The 20,177-nt window shown below is 44.5% G+C and overlaps 1 protein-coding gene across 1 annotated transcript in view; it reads right to left on the bottom strand.

Annotated features, from left to right (window-relative positions):
* Positions 1–19,845, bottom strand: part of RPS6KA1 (ribosomal protein S6 kinase A1) — an 844,361-nt gene extending 824,516 nt beyond the window's left edge. The window contains exon 1 of the mRNA XM_078682639.1: positions 18,817–19,845. Coding sequence (XP_078538765.1) covers positions 18,817–18,879 — 63 coding nt within the window. The 5' untranslated portion in view covers positions 18,880–19,845. The remainder of the gene's footprint in view (positions 1–18,816) is intronic.
* Positions 19,846–20,177: the final 332 nt, after the last annotated feature.

Raw genomic sequence — 20,177 nt, forward strand, 5'->3', positions numbered from 1 at the left:
GAATTCTTGTTATTTAGGTTTATAGAGTTTGTGACAATCATTTCCTTGCCATACCCTATATCCTCAATTACTGCAACGAGAGACTAGACTCCACGAACCATGTTTGCAAAGACTGCTGAAACGGTTTTCTTCACCTCTTATACAGTTGACATAAATACATTCAAGGATATGTGAGAGCCTGCAACTCTTAATGGATTGCTTCATTTGGAAGTATCAAACTAGGGAGGCAACAAATACTTAAACACAATAAAGGCCATCAAAACAATGAGCAAATCAAATGAAGGGAAACTGAAACAAGTAAATAGTGTCTAGAGGGATGTCATTGTGTTTAATGTACTTAAGAGTTTTATATAGCGCTGCCAAGTCCAGAGGGTATCACAGCGGTTTACATCAGTAAACGTTTACATCAAGGTAACTAGACAGATCAACTCAAGCAGGTCAGACCAAGTCAAGTCAGTGGCTGAGAATATGAGAGGAGAAATAGTGGGGGTCCAAGAAGAGCCAAGGGTGGAGATGTCTTGTTAGGCGGTTAATGGCCTGCTAGTTGAGATGCCAGTTGAGATCTTTTGACTGGCTCTTGAAACATAGGAAGGAGGGGTTGGTCCTGATCTGTATTGGTATGGAGTTCCAGATTTTAGGGGCATTGCATGAGAAGGAGCGAGCCAGAGTTTTTTTGTATGTGGGCTTTGGGCAGGATGAAGAGCATGGTGGTTGAGCTTCTAAGGTTTTGTGTCGGTCCTGCCCTTTTGAGCTTAGAGACGAGATAGGTTTTCCATTTTTCAGGGCTTTGTGGTTAAGACAGGCTGTTCTGAAGAGAGCTTCAATCGAGAGCCATTTCGTTTTTTTCAGGGCCGGGGAGATGTGGTCAAATTTGATTCCTGTGACTATTCTGGCTGATGCGTTGAGTGGTTCTGATGGATGCAAGGTGGGATTTGGCAGAGCCAGTGAGGGTGGCATTCAAATAGTCCCATCTAGACAGCACCAGCGCTAAGGTGCCAGATTAGACCTCTTCCTGCGGTAGGTAGGGTTTGATTTTGTTCAGAAGTTTCAGGTTGGAGAAGGTACTCTTAGCATTATTCTTAATATGATTTTTCATGGTCAGTTTGGAGTCTTGAGCGATCTCTAGAGATCCGACAGTCGGCTAAGGGAGAGAGAGCAGTTGAGTGAGTCTATGCAGTTCATCCGCTCTAGTATCTGGGTGGGCTGCTTAGTCTTTGATACAAGTAGAGGTTGTCTTATTTTGGTTGAATTTTAGGTGGTTGCGACATAGCCAGTGTTGGACTTCTTTGAGGGTGGCACTTAATCGGGGAATGCCTTCTGGTGAGAAGATTTCCATGTAGAGCTTGCTGTTATCCGCAGATAAATGGAAGGGGATTTCTACTTGGTTGAGGATGACAGTGAGAGGTTCCATGTAGATACCGAATAGAGTGGTTAAGAGGATAGAGCCTTGGAGGAGCCACGGGGACATCGCTGTCGTACCGGAGGTCTGATTGTCTATTTTTATATTTTTAGCGTGGTTATGTAGAAGGGATGCAAACCAGCGTAGGACCACCCCATCCCAACAAATAATTTTTGGGAGGGAATCCAAGAGGAGGTTGTGTTAGACTGTGCCTGAGGCCGCAGACAGGTCTAGCAGAGTGAGTAAGCTGGATTGTCCTGTAACCAGGGACTTGTGCAATTCATCTATCATGTTCAAAATGGCTATTTCCATGCTGAATCCTTTTCTGAACCCCAACTGATATAGGTCCAGGAGACTGCTGTTTTCGGTGTATTGTTCAAGTTGTGGAAGAACATCTGTCTCTAGAGTTTTGGCTCGGAAGGGGAGACTGGAAACTAGTCTGAAGTTATTGAGGTCGTTCAGTCTGCTCCCGTTTAAAAAAAAAATTATTGGTGTGACTTGACCGAATTTGAGACAGTCTGGCATTACTCAAGTCTTCAGAGAGCTGTTTAATATCTTGGTCTAGAGGGGTATTAGGGCGTGGTTGGCTTTTTTTCCAGGGAAGTTGGGTCCTCAAAGTGGGAGGAGGGTTTGGACGTGGCCAACAAAGGAGATAGGTCTCCCTCCGTGAGTGGGTTAAAAACCTCCCAGCTTCTCTGGCTTATGTGGGACCCTGGGGTTTGAATGCACTAGATGTTGTCCGGAGGGGTGATCGTTGCTGAGGAGGGTATGACGAGAGAAGGGGAGTTGATTTCTTAATTTCTAGGAGTGGAGTCGAGTTGGAAAGCTGGTTGTCTGAGGGAAAGTTTGATTTTCGTGATTTTATCTTTGAAGAAGGTGGCACATTTTTTACATCATTCTTTGGATATTTAAGGGGTTTTTAGGGATGGCTTTGAAGTTGGTCGATGGATGATGTTGAAGAGCTCCTTTGGGCGGTTTTTGTGCTTATCTAGAGCACTGCGGAAGAAGGAGGCTTTTTCATTCATGATGTGCTTTTTGTAATTCCTTCCTTCCTTCCTGAGCTGGTCCTGGTGGGTTGTGGAAGGATTTGTTAGACAGTCTTTCGGGTGTTCTGAACGGTCTTCTTTCAGTGTGGAGGTCTTTATTGAATCAGGATCTCAAGGGAATGTTTCTATCCTTTTTCAGTTTTTAGAGGGCCTACTTGGTCCAGGATGGAGGACATTGTTGAGTTGTTGTGGGTGGGGATTTCAGTTGTTGGGAGGTTCTTGGTTGAGGGAGGAGGGGGTAGTAGAGATGCCATTCTTTCTTCAAGGTTTTGCAAAGGAACTGGTCTAATGTTGCTCTTCAATTCAAGGTTTTTTTGCGTACGAGTTGGGAGGGGAGAAGCATGGTTGATGTGAAATAAGATGAGGTGGTGTTCCGAGAAGTCAACAGGGAGGATGCAGTCAATGGTTAGTGTATCTTCCTGAGCTATGATGGTGTCCAGGGTTGCGCCTTTAATGTGGGTTTGACCTTTGCAATGCTGGGAGAGGTTGTTGCCGAGTAATAGGTCATTGAGGGATTGGATTAGGGTGTTGCTTTTATCAATCCAGTGGAGGTTGAGGTCACCTAGGATGGCGTGAGTGAGCAGTGTGCAATCATATCGGCTAGGTGTTCGACAAAGGATAGTGTGTTACCCGGATGGTAGTGGAGATGGTGACCGCTCATTGCTCTGTTGCTTTTCATCCTTATGGTGGAGTTAATATGTTTGAATGTATTGTAGGGAAAAAGTGCCCGTTTCCAGCACAATGGATGCTTCTATAGATAATGGCGATGCCTCCACTGTGGTGCTCCTTGACTTTCCTAAGGATAGACATTCCTGGTGTGAGTAGCAGGTCAATGATCAGGTAGGAGGAATAATTTAGCCATGTTTCTGTAATTAATGCATTATCAATGTCATGATTTAAGATTGTTTCTGCTAGTTCTGTAGCATGTTTGGTTGCTGATCTGCAGGTTATGAGCATGCATTTGGTCTCTCTGAGATTAATCAGATCTTTGCTGGAGGGAGTCAGGGTGATATTGACGAGGTGCATTAGTGATCAGGTCGTTGGTGTGAGGTTTCTACCTAGTCCAGTGATAACCTGGATTTTTAATGAGGGGTAGTGCCTATTATATGCTGGGCTGTAGGATTTGGCTAGCTCAGACGCCTCGCTCAGTGACATTGTGGAGGTCTATGTTTGACAATTTCAAAAATTTGTTCCATGGCTGATGCCAACACTGCCTTCTTAACAATAAACCTATTGAAAAAGCATGAGAAACAAAAGCTCCAAAAATAACTTTGGAATGTTATTTATCCACTTTTAAAGTTAATGTAATGTTTTGTAAAGTGGGAAACGCTAACCAGCTTTAACACTGGAGTTCTCCCAGGTCTGCTACCCTCACAATTCTGGCCCTTTTGTTGCTTTCTGCATTAATGTACCACAAGGACTGTGGGGAGATTTGGTACAGTGGCTAGCGTTTGAAGTGTGGCGGTCCCCTAAATCCTCTCTGGATATACCAACCTCTAATTTTAACACCTATTTCTCCCACACTTCAAGACTATTTAATTTGCAAATATTGTTTTAACATTTACATTTCTAATGATTTCCCATAAGCCCAATATCCTCTCCTGCCTTCTTCCAACGTTATCATTCCCTATTAACATTTTTCTTCTCCTTCACTCACTCTTTTCTGTGGTGGTCTCAGAAGAGCCAGAAGACAGTCAATAAGCACACATTTCCTCTTAGTGTTTTTGCTCCATTTGTGGTAGGTTACACATGCCATTTGTCATTTTATGCAATATTTTGAGCTACTCTCATTGAGAGCCATTAGTGTGAATGTCAGATTCTAAATGTGATAATTCACTGCTGTGAAATAGCAATGGAGAGTTACAGATCTCCAACTCACTGTTGCTAGGTCCTAAAAAATTCCAGGTTGCTCTGGCTCGGCTCTGAGAGCCTGTCAGAACTGCGCTGGAATGCAGGGAAAACAGCTTCTGGAGGAGAAGGAAGAGAAGGCAACAAGCGTGGTGGCAGTGGTTGACAGGCGGTCAGGTATGTGTTTTTTATTTGGGACAGAGAGAAGAGGGATGTAATATATGAAGTTAAAAGCAGGGGCAGATATCATTTTGTGGAGGAGAGTGGGGCACACATAATATGCAATTATTGATAAACAGTGATTTACAGGGTGGTTTTTCACCTCGGGGTTCTAAGTTACACAAACAACTCTAGCTTCTCTCTTTTTGTCTATTTGAAATATCCCCGAAATTCAGTGTTTCCCCTCTATAATTCTATATATTCAAGTTAACCGACTACTCAATTACTGCAGTCATAAAAGGTTGCCCTGCTACTACTACTAATGGGAACAATTTTCAAAAGGCTTCTATGACAAGGAGTATTTACTCTGAAGCTTTAGAGAGCAGGTTATAAAGCTTACCATTTTCTGGATTACCAAAGTCAGAAGTCAAACAAATGCAGTGGAAAAAAAGGAATGTACCAGGTTCTCATGCTCCTACCATTTGGGATAAACATCACTATGGTTTAGTGGCTCTATCAAGAATTGGACAACCAGGAAAAGGTGCATAGCTGGCTCTGGCCTGCACAGACAGGTACAAGAATGGGCGATGCAGCAGAACTTAAAACTGGTAGTCTGGGTACTAAAAAAAACCTAAGTCACTGCCTGTCTGGTCTCCAACTTGACAGCTCCCCCCACCCTCCAAAGTCGTTACCCTCTCTCAAAACCATAAGTAAAAGGCTCAGGTGTCAAAAGGGTATACAAATAAACAGGACAATCAAGTTACTGTGGTTAATGAATCATGCTCCATTTATGCAAAGTTGATCATCCTCTTCCCTGGTTGTCTGAAGACTGCAGAAAAACCTGCAGTTGCTGCTACAATTGGCACCTGGATTGATTATAGTATTGGGTGTGGACAAGAACCGTATTAACAGACTCCAGATCATCCAAAATCAAGCTGCCAGATCTGTAACCTAGCTCCTCGCTTTGCCTCTGCAAAGGCAATGATGCATAAACTACCCCGATACAGTTACAAACAGGATCATCTTTAACGTCACTGGTTTAGTCCACAAATGTTTTTGTAAACCACCACCCAAGTCCCAAGGACACACTGATTTACACATTTCACGATGAACAGCGTTAATCACCTTCTGATCTGTTAACTTTCACTGTTTCAATAAAGCCATTTTTAAGGTAATTTGTTTTTCCGTTCTTGCACCTAGATAGAGTGCTCTACAAGTTCAATACATAACATAACCAAAGTGCATAACACACTAAGGGCACAGAAAGCTGTTGGACAGAATTGAGGCAAGAAGTGAAGTGTAACAAAAGAAAAAAACACTTACTACAGAATTTCTGATAGTAATTTAAAAACACATGATGGTTTGTACTTAATAGCTTGTTAGCTTATAGTGTTTATGTCAGGTTTTGTCTCTTGCTGGTGGGCTTGTATTGCTATGGATTAGTATCAGAGACTAACTGGTGTCTCCCTTCTGTCCTGGGAAGCTGGATAAAGTTGCTTTCAAAAGTTAGTAAACTGCCCTTAGTTTTCTCGATTGTCCAGTGGTTGATGTTTTGGAGTAGTTCAGACTTCAACAGATGAGGCGGTATGAAGTTTGGGATCATAGAAATAGATCACATATCTAGTGCACCCTTGACTGAAGAGAAGAGTCATTAAGGGGTTTTTATATGTATTTTATCATGAGAACGAGTGGGGAGTAAGTGGGGGGAATTGGGAGTACGCAGGCCACACCCCTAGGGGCTCAGGTAAACTATATCCCTGGTCCAACAGAACAAACAGCACCAGGGGAATCCCCATAAATATAGCAAAGGGACAGTACTCCTTAGAAACACAAGCAGTCACACAATAGGTGATCCACAGCCAGGCAGGGTTAATGGCTCTGCCATGCAGATAGCTAGAACTAGTGATCTGTGAAATTAGATCAAATGAAAATGAACATGGGATCTTTCAGTGGAAATATGAAGGGGAAAAAACACCACATCTACAAATAAACAAGAAGTTTGTAAATCCCAGATCCAACCTGGAAAGTGCATACATCTTCACAAAGGAAGTTTCTATTAGTGCTCCTCTGCAAAGGTCTATGTTGAAATGTACTCCCCGTCGAGAGGGCCAAGAACATAGTAAGATTCAGAAGGTATATGGTGATCCATAACTGCAGGTGCTGAGTATTCTATACATGAACAAGAAAAGTCATTCCAAAGAGGTAGGAAATCAATCAAAAGTGTTACATTCTTGCTCAACCACTGTCCAGGTTTGTGCTCTTGTGCAACTATTAGCTGCTGATAATCGAAGACATGTGCTATCACTCCACATGGATTTAAACCATCATGGCTTCAACACTATGGTGTAAGTTCAATAAATAGCAAAGAGCTCTCTGATGCCTGAAGCATTCAAAACTGGAACCACAAGCAGGACCATTTTAGCAGATCAAAGATCTTTGGCACTTGCCAGCTTTTTGAAGATCAGAGTAGTGAGAATGACAACTAAAGATGCATGGATAACCTCAAAGTGTCAGGAATACTCAGGGTGGCCCAACATTGCTGCATTCGGGTCTTGGTGGTGAGAAATCTTCAATTCAGAATGGTCTTGGTCTACCCTTGGAAAGGCTGCATTTTTCCAGCATCCATTTGGTGCCCTAGATGTACCACAGGGTACTTTTCCACTAGGCACCTTGGAGCATGTATGGCAAGATATGCTCTATGAATGGTCTTAATCACCTTTGTGAGGTGGATCAGGTGGTCTTTCAAACTTGCACTGGACACCACATCATCGAGGCAGACCAAACAGAAGTCACTCAAAAGCACAAATATCTGACTAACTAATCGAGATGATGGCAGGGTGTTGTTGAGAAGAAAGGATATTACCTTGAACTTGAATAACCTCTTGGGGGCCAAATACATCGTTTTTATTTTGACACCAAGTCGGTGCAGCTGCTGGTATCAATTTTGTGAAATCAAAAAGATGCTTAGATAGTAGACAGCCCCTATATGGTCAATGAGCTGGTCAGCTTGTTGGAAAAGAGTGTGCTGGTTTCATACAGTTTTGACGACCCTGCATTTCACACAAGAAGCGTAGTTGAATTAACTCTTGCTTGATAATATCTGGAAAGGCCCAGTTAAAAGTAGGTTCAGCATCTTCGCCATCTCTTTATAATGCATTCCCTGATAACATCCAAAAGATCTGCGACTAGACCAATACATTATCCACAGTGTCTGTCTCATTACGCCCAATAGGGCAAACACAGGAGTACTCACATGTACAGCCAGGCAATCCTGAGGGATCCTTGAGTGAGCCAGTATTAGCAAGCTCACCATTCATTAACCAAAGTCAATGTCAAATACTGTCCAAAAGAAAATAAGCAAAAGGAGCATAGGTGTATTGTGGCAAGGAGAGAAGGAGTGAAGAGAGGGAGTGAGTGATAGAAGGTGAGAAGGGGGAGGGAGGAGAGATAAAAACTTTTTCTAAGAGCTCCAAGTTAATTTGTGGGTGCGGGTGGAAGCGCAATTGATTTTGTGCAGAATTATATGGCACAAATGTGAACAACGAAAATGAAAATATAGAATTTATCCCATATGGTCCATAACTCCCACAACAGGCCTCCAAGATGGGACTCCTTCGCCCAGTGACTAAACTGAATCAAGAACCCTCAGTGCTCACCAAGAGACCATCAGAATATCCTTGTGTTTTGTAACAGTGCTTCTCCCCTTAACATTATCCCTTGTTAAGGTTATGCATTTATAATCACAGGCATACTGACATCACATAGTATTTTTTATACAATGTTCTCAGTGGCTACAATTGTATATTCATACATCTTAATGATGCATTTTAATAAACCCGCCACAACTGCAGCACTCTATTGCTGCTATTAAGCTTTTGACCCAACTCTAAAAAATGTACGTACGCTTTTACATGTCTTAACTTTTTTGACATGAACGGCTTTCATGCATCGGAGATTACCAAATTAAAAACTGCGAGGACTCAGAACACTCAACTATTGTTTTAGGTATGGCGTGATAACCTTCATGTGAACACTAGCTCCGGCAGAAGAATATGTAAAATCTAGGCAGAATGTTTTGAATGCCGGAGACAATCCATCAGACACAGAAAACAGGACCATTAAAGAGTACGGCCAATGTAACCTCAATAAAGTGTCCTGCTCCAATGCTTTGTAGGACTCCGCACAAAGTCAGTCGAAGGAGCAACCTCCCATGGGAACCAGCATTAACAAGCAGGCTAAACCACGTGTGCCGTTACAATGCAAGCGTTACCACCCATATTCCATTACAATGATTTTCATTGTAAAAGCATATACGTGGTAAAGGCAGCAAGTGCTCTAGATTCGGAGCGAACGGGTGGGAGGTTTTGGAGACTTGGAAGGACTTCATGACCGGACAAGATTGTGAGAAAAGAGGAGGATCTGGAAGAGGCTTGGTTAGTGGTTTTGGGGCAGGGGACCGGTTTTAAGGCTCAGGGCAGGGGGCTGGGCTATAAACTTTACCACGCATATGCCTTTACCAATCATGCCTTCACAACAAAATTTGCTGCACAGGCATGTGTGACAAAGGCTTGTGCGGTAAAGGTGCTGTCATGGCAAAGACCACGTTGTACTTTCTAAACCTCTCAAACACGACTCCTCCCAATCTCCCCCAACTCCACTTGTCACCATATCCAGACCAGACCAGCCACCACCTCCAATATGCTCTTCTATGCCTGGCCAATCATCAATCCCGGTTTTGCCCACGCAAATTCTGTGCAAATGCACAACCAACTTTCTACATTATGTCACATCCTCAAAGGCACCCTGCTCTCCCCACCCATATAGGTGGATTTGCTCAGAACATCTGCACCCACTGGGATAGTGTAATAAATTGAAAGCAAATTTAATCTGTACTTTTTTCACAATGATGTTGCATTTTAAATATCTAATACAGCATTTCAAGACTTTCTATGCATTTTCAGAAGTATGTTTGCTGGGTTCAAAGACTTATAATTCCAGTCCATCATCTTATTTCGGTACAGCAATAAAAACGTAATGTGGGCAGGATACCTCTGTTATGACAGACTGCTCACATGGCACTCAGAGTGGACCCGTTTATTTTATACAGTTTGCATCTGCAGCAGCCTCCAGGCACCAGGCCAGAACAGTGCGAATAATACATCACCCGCTAAAGTCAGTTTTATAATCTATGCCCACATACGGCGATTTGGAACAGGATGTTGGAAGCGCCGTGGCCACCGCAACCCTGACGCCCGTAGCAAGTGACAGCGGTAACTGAATGCGCTTCTGCTATGACAGGACTACCGAGAGTTCAGGGAGCAAGCCGCCTTTGCTTCCGTGGGTTGTGTGTTCTGGCGGCAGGACTGAACGTGCCAATTACGGTAAGTGGAAGCATGCAGTGCAACATTCCTGTCTGTCTTGTAACTTCATCAAGAGCCTCAGCTCAATGGATGCCCTGGGGTGTGAAAGACTTCAAGGCCAGCCCACTGCCAGAATAAATGAACAAATCAACTGACGAGTCCTAGGGCTAGAAGAGGGTATGGGAGTGATACTGTGCTGGATACACAGCCCTGCCAGGCCGGCAGTGGTTAATCAAGAGCAGCCCATGGTACAACTGGGCTGGAGGCGGCTGCAGGAGCGATAACAGAATGGACCACAGCCCTACCATGACCATAAGACAGGGAAAGAGAAGCACCCCAAAGGACCAGGGAGCTGGAGGAGGGGATACTGTACAAAACTGCCACTCAAGCGGTGCTAATCAGCAGCTAACAGTACAATTGTGCTGGAGATTGCTACAGGAGTGACACTAAACTGGATCCCAGACCTGCCATGGCCAAGAGAAGAGACAAGGAGCCGCCCGTAGTAGTACAGAACCGGACGTGGCCACAGTAGTGACACTAACAAACCATGGATCTGCTAGGCCAAGGTGTGCCAACGAGGCTCAGTCCACAGTAACATGGGTCTGGAGACCACCTCAGGAGTGACACTGTACTGGAGAGAAACCGCCTGGCTAAGAGGTGTTGAAAAGGAATAGCCCAGAGTACCATGAGGCTGAAGTAAGTTACACTGTACAGGACTATAGACCTACAGGCAGCCCACAATACCACGGGTAAGAGGAGGTTACGGGATTGACATTCTACTGGACCAAAAACCTATCAGGGCCACAAAGTGTTGGCGAAGATCAGCCCAAAGTATCACAGGGTAAGAGGCGGCTACGGTAAAGACACTGCTCGACAAAAAGCCTACCGAAGGTAGAACTGTGAAAATAACAGGAATAGGCCTGAGCATCCTGGGGTGGGGGAAATTGCAGTGGTGACACTTGACTTCCCGCACTGGTCCTTCGGTTAGGAATGTGGTAAGCAGGAGCAGCCCAGAGTGCTCCAAGGCTGGAGACGGCCATGGACGAGACCCTCTACGCATCAGGATATACAAATGCCAGCCAGGTATAGAACTAAGGGGAAAAATACGAGCAGTCAAAAAGTGGGAAGAGGGCTTTGAAGCAACCGTGACCTACTCCTTGAACTACTGGAAGGGGGCCCAAAAGGACCTGGGTTAGAAACCAGGAACGAATTGGACAGTAACATGCACCTTGCTCATATACTAGAACATCCTCTCATTGGTGGTAGGAGACACAAGACGGTAGGCGAATGCCCTTTTCTATTACACATATTTGTTCAATGATTAAATTAATATTGATCCAAGGAGTTAAAGGGTGCAAGCAGGACACCGCAGGTAGGATAAAACCCGAGACATGAGCGTACTGGGATATATACAATACATCTACTCCTGCCCTTTACCTTCTGTTAACAGGAAAGATTTCCACAATTTGCAGGTACTTCCAACTAAATGAAAAAGTAAAGTGTGGTGGCCTTTCATATTCCAGCAGCACCTCCTCCTTGCATTGAAAACCCTGGAGGAATACCCCACCACCTATTCAAGCACGCACACACACACACACACAAAATATATACACGTAGGACACTAACACTGCTTCTCTCCAAATCCTGGACAGCAACTTTTACCAAGTCTTAGGGGTACTAATCAAAGCACAGCAAATCCAGAAAGCAGGCACCCAGCAGTGGCACAAATATTTCCCGACAGTGACTGTGGCACTGAACAAGGACCCAGCTTAGGCCCTAAAAGGTGAAGTTGGGTTCCAAACTTCACTTAAAAAAAAGGTATGCAAAGCTGCACACATGCTAAAAGTATGGTCCGCAAAAAGCTGCAAGCCTCATTATGCAGGTGGGCTATGAAAAAAAACCATATACATGGATGTTCCTAGATTTCTTCTACTTTAATTTAAAGGATCCAAAAAATTGCAGCAAGAATACTACTTATTTTCCACCTAAGCAATCAAATGACACCAGTTTCCCCATGCACTAAATACACTTGAAAGCAGCGCATTGATTAAAAACACCACAGCACTGCCTCATCCTCGGAGCCATCCAGAGATAAGGCCTGTGATACGCACAAAATAAACTCCAACTATACTCCCAGAATAGGCCACTCAGTTCCAAATTGGCACCCAGCCCCATGTTGTTTCCCTACAAGAAAAAATAACTATTAGTGGAACAACATCCTAAGTGCAAGTGCAAAAACTTTGAACTACCCATGAGCCAAAATGAGAAATAGCCAAGATAACTTTAAATTCGGGAAGGAATTAAAAACCTAGCTATCCAAAAATGCCAAAGCCACAAAAACACACCACAACCAAGCTCTACGCGTCAACTGCCAGCATTGTGGACCGCACATCCTTTAATGGCCAGTTGTGATTAGGAATAGCTGCAACACTACCACACGATTATAAGCAGACCAGACAAGAACATACTCTTATCAGTCCTGATAAGGTATTGTTAGCATGATTGGCTATTACCATAGCTGCTTGGAAGCTCTAATAGGGGAAAGGGGGGAAGAAAGAAAGAAAAGATATGGCCAAAATCATCTTCCTCGCCTCCTACTCCTACAGTCAGTAAAATGTGATAATCTCACCTTCAAATCTCAAGTCGAGTGTGGTCAGGACATGTTTTGGCCTCCTCAGGATGTTGTGGAAGTTTCAGTGTATGCTCCCCGCTTCTCGTAAAAGGATGGTGATCCATTCTATGATAACGTACTGACTGGACTCTGCAAATACGCTTTACTGGGGTCTAACGGAGTACTTTAAAAAAAAAGACTGCTGGTGGTGCAGAAAGATGCTGTTCCGATTTTACTCAAGATTCCTAGGAGTAGCATGGTGTATGTCCATCTTAGAGGATTTGCAGTGATTGTCGGTCAAGGCAAGAGTGAAATTTAAAGGGACTGACCTTAGACCACAAAGCTTTTAATGGACGGGAACCTAACTATTTGTCCGCGAGGCTACCGCACTGCCAGCCTGCAAGAACACTGCGCTTTAGGGAGGCTTTATTGACAGTAGTGCCTAATACCAAGAAGAAAAGATGGGACGATTCTTCCTTTTCTGCGATGGCTACCAGAGGCTGGAATTCTTTGCCCCGGTCTCTCAGAGCCATAAAGGATCCAGAGTCGTTTAGATGTCAGTTGAAGACTTGGCTGTTTAACGAAGGGTTCTAATTCCCCCCCGGAGAGGCTTTCTTCTCACCAATCCATTATTTTCGAGACACTATTGAGTAGTCGAACGCTCCACAAATGTTTTTTGAATTTGAAGAGAGACAAGGGGAATAGGAATTAGAGTGTGTGTATTACCAAGTGGCTGTCGCCACTAGGTATTTGAAGTTAGGTTTGCTTTTCCACAGAAAGAGCGTTTTTTTTGTTTGCTAATAACCTAGAACACGTTTGACGAATCTTAACAAAACTTTCCAAATTTAAGAAGTTCATCCAACTCCGCTCCTTCCAAGAAAGTTTTGGGGTCGTCCGTCAAGAGAGAGGTCTCAAAACATAAAATTCGTATGCATTTTCCACAGATTTCTTGAAGACTGGCTACAACAAAAATAGCTGAACAGAATTACATGAAATTTAGAAGGAAGCTAGATCTTTCTCCACAGAATTTGCCTTTTGTGTAAATCAGTCCATTAGTTTTTGGGAACTTGAGAGTCAAAAATAATTGTATGTCTGGGAGGTTGGGTTGGCAAGAGTCTCGGGAGACTCTCACTAGAGCGGAAATTTAAAAATAGAGTTAGATTGTCCCAGGGAGCTTTTTTCCCCATTGGGTCAGCTCGCTGCTGCGGGAGTCAGGCTCCGGCTGAAGCGAGCACGCTGATTGGCTGCCAGCAGCATGAGAAAAAAGTTGCTGGCAGCCATTACAGGACTCATGTAATAAGTCCCCTAACTTCATATTTAAAATAAAAAGGGAGGGAGTATAAAGGGGGCAGGGAAGGAATACCTTGAGCGCTTAGGCACCCCCTCCTGGGGCCAAAAAAGGGAGGGGAAATAAAAGGAGATTCCATTGGTTTTCAGTTAACGCCAGGCTATTGCAACATAATAGGGGGACCTACTTTTACCTTCACTACGAATTTGCCATCTTTTTACACTGGTGAGGACTAGAAAGGGGATCTTCATCTCAACACTTCTGGGTCAGTCAGAAAACAAGAGTTGTTGACGATTCAGTGAAGTTTTGCTTGTTTTCTGGCTCTGGGGTTGTTGAACGAGACTAAGAGGCGAGGCTGTTGAAGTGTTCAGGAAGCATTTTGTTAAGACGTATCAGAGTCCCATTCGGAAGACATCAGCAAGGAACTGGAGCAGTGTAGTGACTCGCTCACTTTGACGGTAATCAATAGCAGCATTACTTATCTGAAATGCCCGGCACATGCACTGTGTTTCATTCTGGTAGAAGTGCAGAGGTAAACAAACACACTGCGTCTTCCTACGGTGTGTGTTCCAGCAATGCCATTGTCTTTCTGAGAAGTGTGGGTACCAGTGAACTCCTGAATGCGCTTCACCTCATAAACTAGCACTTGCTGTATTCGAACATTAGCAACAAAGCATTCAAGTGCACTTGTCATTAAGGAGAACAAAGTGTTTTTTCACATGGCAACTTGTGTGTGTCTAAACAAAACAGTTTGAGGAAAAGAAAACTGAGGGGGTCATCAAGGCTACTGGTATTTCTGGAGATTGTTTATTTCAAAATGCTGAACTTTGAAACTACACTGTTTCATATGAAGATATTGTAACTTTACCCTCTGGAGGATTGAAGTTTTAAGCGCTTATGTTTATATAGTCAACACCCTTGAATTCGGAAGAGTTACATGCTTACACCCAACACACCTAGCAACCTGACTAAGATTCCAGAAGCAAATACCCAAGACTTTCACAGCATTTCTAAAGAGCTTTAAGTCTTTGTGCAGTTTTGTGAACTTTGAGTTTCTGAAAAATAGAGATGGCAGACACTAAACCAAATGAAACCATGACAATCTCGAACAAACCTATGGACGTGATGGATGAGGCATATTTTTGACTTTTTTCATGAAACCAAACCTGGTGGTACACTGAAGGTACATCCAACTGGGTGAAGAATTTTGCTCCATGTAATTCTGTTAAGAGCACCATTATGTTAGGAGACGGGAATTCATCCACAATTAGTTTCATGTTAAGTATCCTCAAATCTACACAAAGCCAGATGTCCCATGATGCTTTTTTTGCCACAACAATAGGGGCCAACCACTCGGAAGCCTCTATAGGCATTGACACCATCCCAACACAATACGTCCAACTTGATCCTCACATCTTCGTAAATGTCTACAGAGAATCTACGTAACTTCGATAACACATGCTTAGCCCCTTCCGTCAACATATAAAATCAATGTAATTTTGAAACACTCAAGAAACTCACTGAATACTTCATGAGTCCCCTTTCCCCTCAGCCCCCCCCCCCTAAAAAATGTTTTAAGAAAAAGGGGAGAAAAAAAACACATCGGACCCACCACACTGGACTTCGGAACAGACTAATTGGTCTCTTTAACAAGGACTTGTGGTCTGGCATTGGAATCATGCATCAAACCCAACACATTCTGGTGTGGCCACCTGATTACGTGATAACCTCTGACTGAGATATCAACTTTTCCTACTATAAACTTTCCTTTGAAATCCAAAACCTCTTCAAAATAAACCAACATCCTAATGGGCTGGCCACCATATCCTCCAGGACAAATATTAATCTTCCTCAACTTAACATTACCATGGAAATGATTCCTAAGTATTCCTTCCGATAAAATAGTGATCCCTGAGCAGGAATCAAACATCATCATGATTTTTACTATCTCCACACTAACATCATCCAAGGGATGATCATCAACTCTAGGCACCAGTTGTAGTACTTTACAAACTCTTTTTACTATCCTTAAGCTCACAGCCATTCCTAAAACACATACCAATATGTATTTTACTTTCATAATTATTACACAAGCCTTAGGAGCAGGACACAACTTATCAATGGGCAAATTACCATTTTTGCCACAGCTACAACTCATACAACTAAACTAAAATTATTTCTCCTTCCCAAACTTGGTGGTTGTTTCTTTTTCTCATCACAAGTTTGAAATCAAATGAGTGGAACTAGACTGAGTAGAGGCGAGGTTGTTGAACCACTGACTAGTAAACCCCATATTTGTTTTTCAGAATTACCACAAAATTGTTTATTTTTAAATTGCACTCAAGCATGTTCATCATAGTTATCCCGATAACTGAACTGGCTTTTACTATTCGGTGGTTTGTCGAGCCCACATCTGATTGAGGTAGGGGGCTAGTCTGAAAGCAGAATCAGGAAAGAAAGGTCCAGTAGCTGCTGGTGGGGAGATGTCACAAGGTCCAACAACTTTGTATGGAAGAATGGGACCTGAAGACAATCTAATATCTATAGGTGTGGGTTGTCAATGCTCACAACCAGGGCTTTAAATGTGATAAAAAACTGGGGAGGGGGGTCTCTCAAAGGGGCGTGGCCAATGTAATTAAGGGTGTGCCTTAAAAACACAATCTAAAAATCTGTGCAGAGGATTGTGTGCCGCCCGACTTGTACTTTGCAGTTTCTGTCATTGCATCCAGATGTATGATACAACAGGTAACAGGTAACATGGCACCTACAACAAGTCAGGACTATTGGATTTGTCAAAGGTTGTTAGTTGCATAAGATAAATAAGCAGCAACTAAGGCTTGTATTTAACATTGAAAAAGCTTCCACTTCAAGCCCTCGTGACACCATGACAATGTTGCTGCTCCTGAATTTCAAAAAGAGAAATGAAATCCAGAGAAAATTACTCTTTAAAGGATTTCCCTTCCGCTACAGGCTTGCCTGGCATGAAGTCATGACGTAAATTCTCCACTAGTTAGAAGTGAACAGTGTGAGCACGCGCACATCAATGTGCCTGCTGTCACTGCAGTCTGGAAAAAACGTGCCACCTGTGCCAGGGCACAAAACAGAGCCGGATAGAGTCCCTTTTTGAGGCCTCCTTTAAAAAACTGCTGGTGCTCAGCACCAGTGAGACCCGGCCTATTTAAAGCCATGCTCACAACCATTTGAGGAGATGTTAAATAGCCTAGTGTTATTGAAAGCTTCACATAAGGATTAGCACCAGTAATATTTATCAAATGACACTGTAAGGGGTTAGAAGCCAAACAAGACCCACTGCACCCACCGACTGCCACACAAGTCCAAAAACACACTGAGGTGACCGACCACACACAGTTTTCACCCGAAATCAGCACCGCTCATTTGCACAGATGCAAGCAAGTGCTCCTTAACCTTTTAAGTGTCTGTTAGGATCAGCCCTCTTTCCCTCACCCCCCAAAGTGTAGGGGATCAAAGTGCATGATTAACAAGCATGGAGACATAATGGATCTGTAAAGACCGGCTGCTAACATTTCATAGATTTAAAGCTCTGCTTCTTGCCTTTTCAACCGAGAAAACTTTTCATGCTTATTTAATTTGAAATCTGCTATTTTGCATCTTCGATGCAAAAATCCTAAATATTTTGATATTAAGGGAAGTGAACAATAGTGAGAATACCAACCAACAATAGTCTACGGTCCAGCAGCTCATTTTGTGGGCGGGGGTGGAGTGGGACAGCTAAAGTATGCAACGGCTCATGCATTTTTCCACAGAGGGAAGTAGGGAATATCATTAGAGTTCCTAATGCATCTTTTCATATTTTGGCGAGGCAGTCACGACCTTTATTCTGTAATTAAATAGGTCTTTTTTTAACGTTATCTTTTAAAAAATAAGTTCGTTCTAGCAATGTGGAAGACACATTCCATTGTTGGAAAACAAATCTGAGCAACATGTAAGATGCTTATTGTACACAGGTTTCTGTGCCCAACCTCCCAAGTCGAAAAGCAGCTTTAAAAAACAACACTGAAAGGTTCCCATTCCAAAGATTGGAAGGGACGTCACAGGTTCTAATCCTTATTTCAGCATGCAGTGTAACGGTCGGCAAATCACTGTCGCCCTCTGTCACTCAATAATATGTAGAATGTGAAAAAAGCATGCATATATCAAAGATAAATAAAACTGTCTAGTATTGTCCCACTACGCAGGGGCAGACTGGCCTATAAGCAATCTGGCAGAGTCCGAAAGGCTCGCATTACAGGTTAGTGTGAGGCCTTACTTTTTGGCTGTTTGTGGACCTGTTTATGTTTTGGTGGGCAAAACACCTATACTTGTTGTCTTTAGAAGATCAACACTGCCTTGATTTGGAAACGTGGGCCACACTTTTCGGTATCAGATGTCCTAATGAGGCCCACTTAATTTTGGAGCACTGGCTTTTTTTTTTAATCCATGCTCCACTCTGCCTACTAGCAATATGCTAGCTTGAATCGCCTGCCCGGCACCCAATCTCATCCTCCGTGGCAATCTATTGGTAGTGTTAACTACACACCGAGCACACGAAACGGTTCTTAGTGAATAGCTGAAGTTTGAGATGCCCTCGCTCCTGCACTTTAGAGTGAGGTTGGTTTCTTGCTTCTCCCTGTGGAAACTGCCCTGAACTGATTCTGCACAGATCCCTACGGCAGACACCCTTCTGAACAATGACACTGTGATTACCGCATGCAACACGCACCGAACGATTTATGTGGCTTGCTTTTAACTCTGATTTATTGCCAGCTATCCGAAAATCTTACACATAATATATAGAGCAACCAATATTTAGACAGACTCGCGGAGATTCGATACGCTCTTTACTTAGTATGGGGGTAGCTTTCCCTGGCTTAGTGGAATGCTGCCCCTGCAGTCGCACGACCATTGGCTGGATGCAGTCTGGGTGAAGGTGTGGGCACCTCAGACTCGAACCTACCCACCCCACCTTGCAAACATAAGCCCTACATGCTATGAATTCATAATCCATCGCCACAAAAAGAGCACCTCTACCATCGTAGTGATGCAAAAGTACTATTTCCTTAATACTCTGCCCGCACCCCTCTTACCTCTGGGTCCACGTGAACCACCTCCAGGTGTGGCCAGGGGTCAACCAGCTGTGCCAGCGGCATCTCGCAGGGTGTGTGGCGTCCACTGTGCAGTAAATAATCCTCGAGGCACCTGTGATTCCTGGGGAGTGCTTCTTGAACCCAGCTCCAAGCCGCTCACACCTTCAGTAGAGACCCACACGTTCTGCTGTGGCTTTCGCCCGGTTGCCTCTCTAGGCTCCTTGGCTGCCCTCACCTACTCAGGAGTCCCTGCGGGTAAGCACTTGCACACTCTTTTTCACTCGCCAACCTCACAGGGGTCTTCACCTATGCTAAGATTCTGCACCCACCCCTCTGATGCCCTCACCTGCGCTCGGGTCTCTGGGTGGCCCTCTGCACCATTTGCTTCCCTCACCTGCCCCGGCCTCTTACTCGCCCTTCTGAACGTAAGGAAGCCTCCAGCCTGCACCCTCACCTGCCTCGCCGGGACCCTCCGCGCCCCTCACCTACACCTCCCTCTCACACACCCAGCGCGTGCTAGCAGTGTCCCCGCGAGCGCCCGGCTCCTAGACTGGGTGCGCCCGCTGCCTCCCCTCCACGGTCGGCTCTGACACACTCCAACGGCTGTGACTTCGCCCGCTCCCTGCAATAGGCTGGAGTCCCGGTCGGAGGCAGCAGGAACACCCCGGCCACCCGACTGAACGGGAGCAGCGCGGCACAGGACACGCCCCTACGAGGCGGGCTAAATGTTATTCCGGCTCAGCCCCGCGGCAGTCAGCGCAGCGCAGCACGGCGCCGAGAGCCACCCGGCTTATATCCTAACCGCCGGCGTTCCCTACCTCCCCGCTACAGCGGTCAGGAGAGAGGCTTTTGTCGCCTACGAGACAGACACCTGGTCTCACGAGAGTGTTCACGCCTGCCGAGACCCCCTCCTTCACCCTCCCCGCGTCTCCACCCTCGGGCACAGGCCCCACCCGTGCCACAACTGCCGAGAGCCTCCCGGTCTGTACACGAGTCTCCACCGCCTGCCCCTGCGAGCACCCAAGCCCCGCCCTTCTGGACCCACAGCCCCGCCCCCGCGCCGCTGAGCCTCTCTTATAGGGTAGGCACTTAAAACATGTTTGGTATTTCGCCGCCACTGGAAGTCGTGGAGTTCTAGAGGCCGTTCTTTAAAGAGTAGGGTTGTCATCTGTCCGATTTTCTCCCGACTTGCCTGGAATTTTAAAGTCCCTGTGAGTATAAAAATGGTAAAATAGACTAAAGTTGGTGATCCCCCCTTACCAGAGCAAACTTCAAGCGACTAATTTAAGAACTCACATTAAAATATGTTGTAGGGCTGCACTATTGACCCATGATTAATAATTAAAGTAAATAGACCCTTA

Source organism: Lissotriton helveticus, chromosome 3_1 (assembly GCF_964261635.1).
Source record: "Lissotriton helveticus chromosome 3_1, aLisHel1.1, whole genome shotgun sequence".
Taxonomy (NCBI): domain Eukaryota; kingdom Metazoa; phylum Chordata; class Amphibia; order Caudata; family Salamandridae; genus Lissotriton; species Lissotriton helveticus.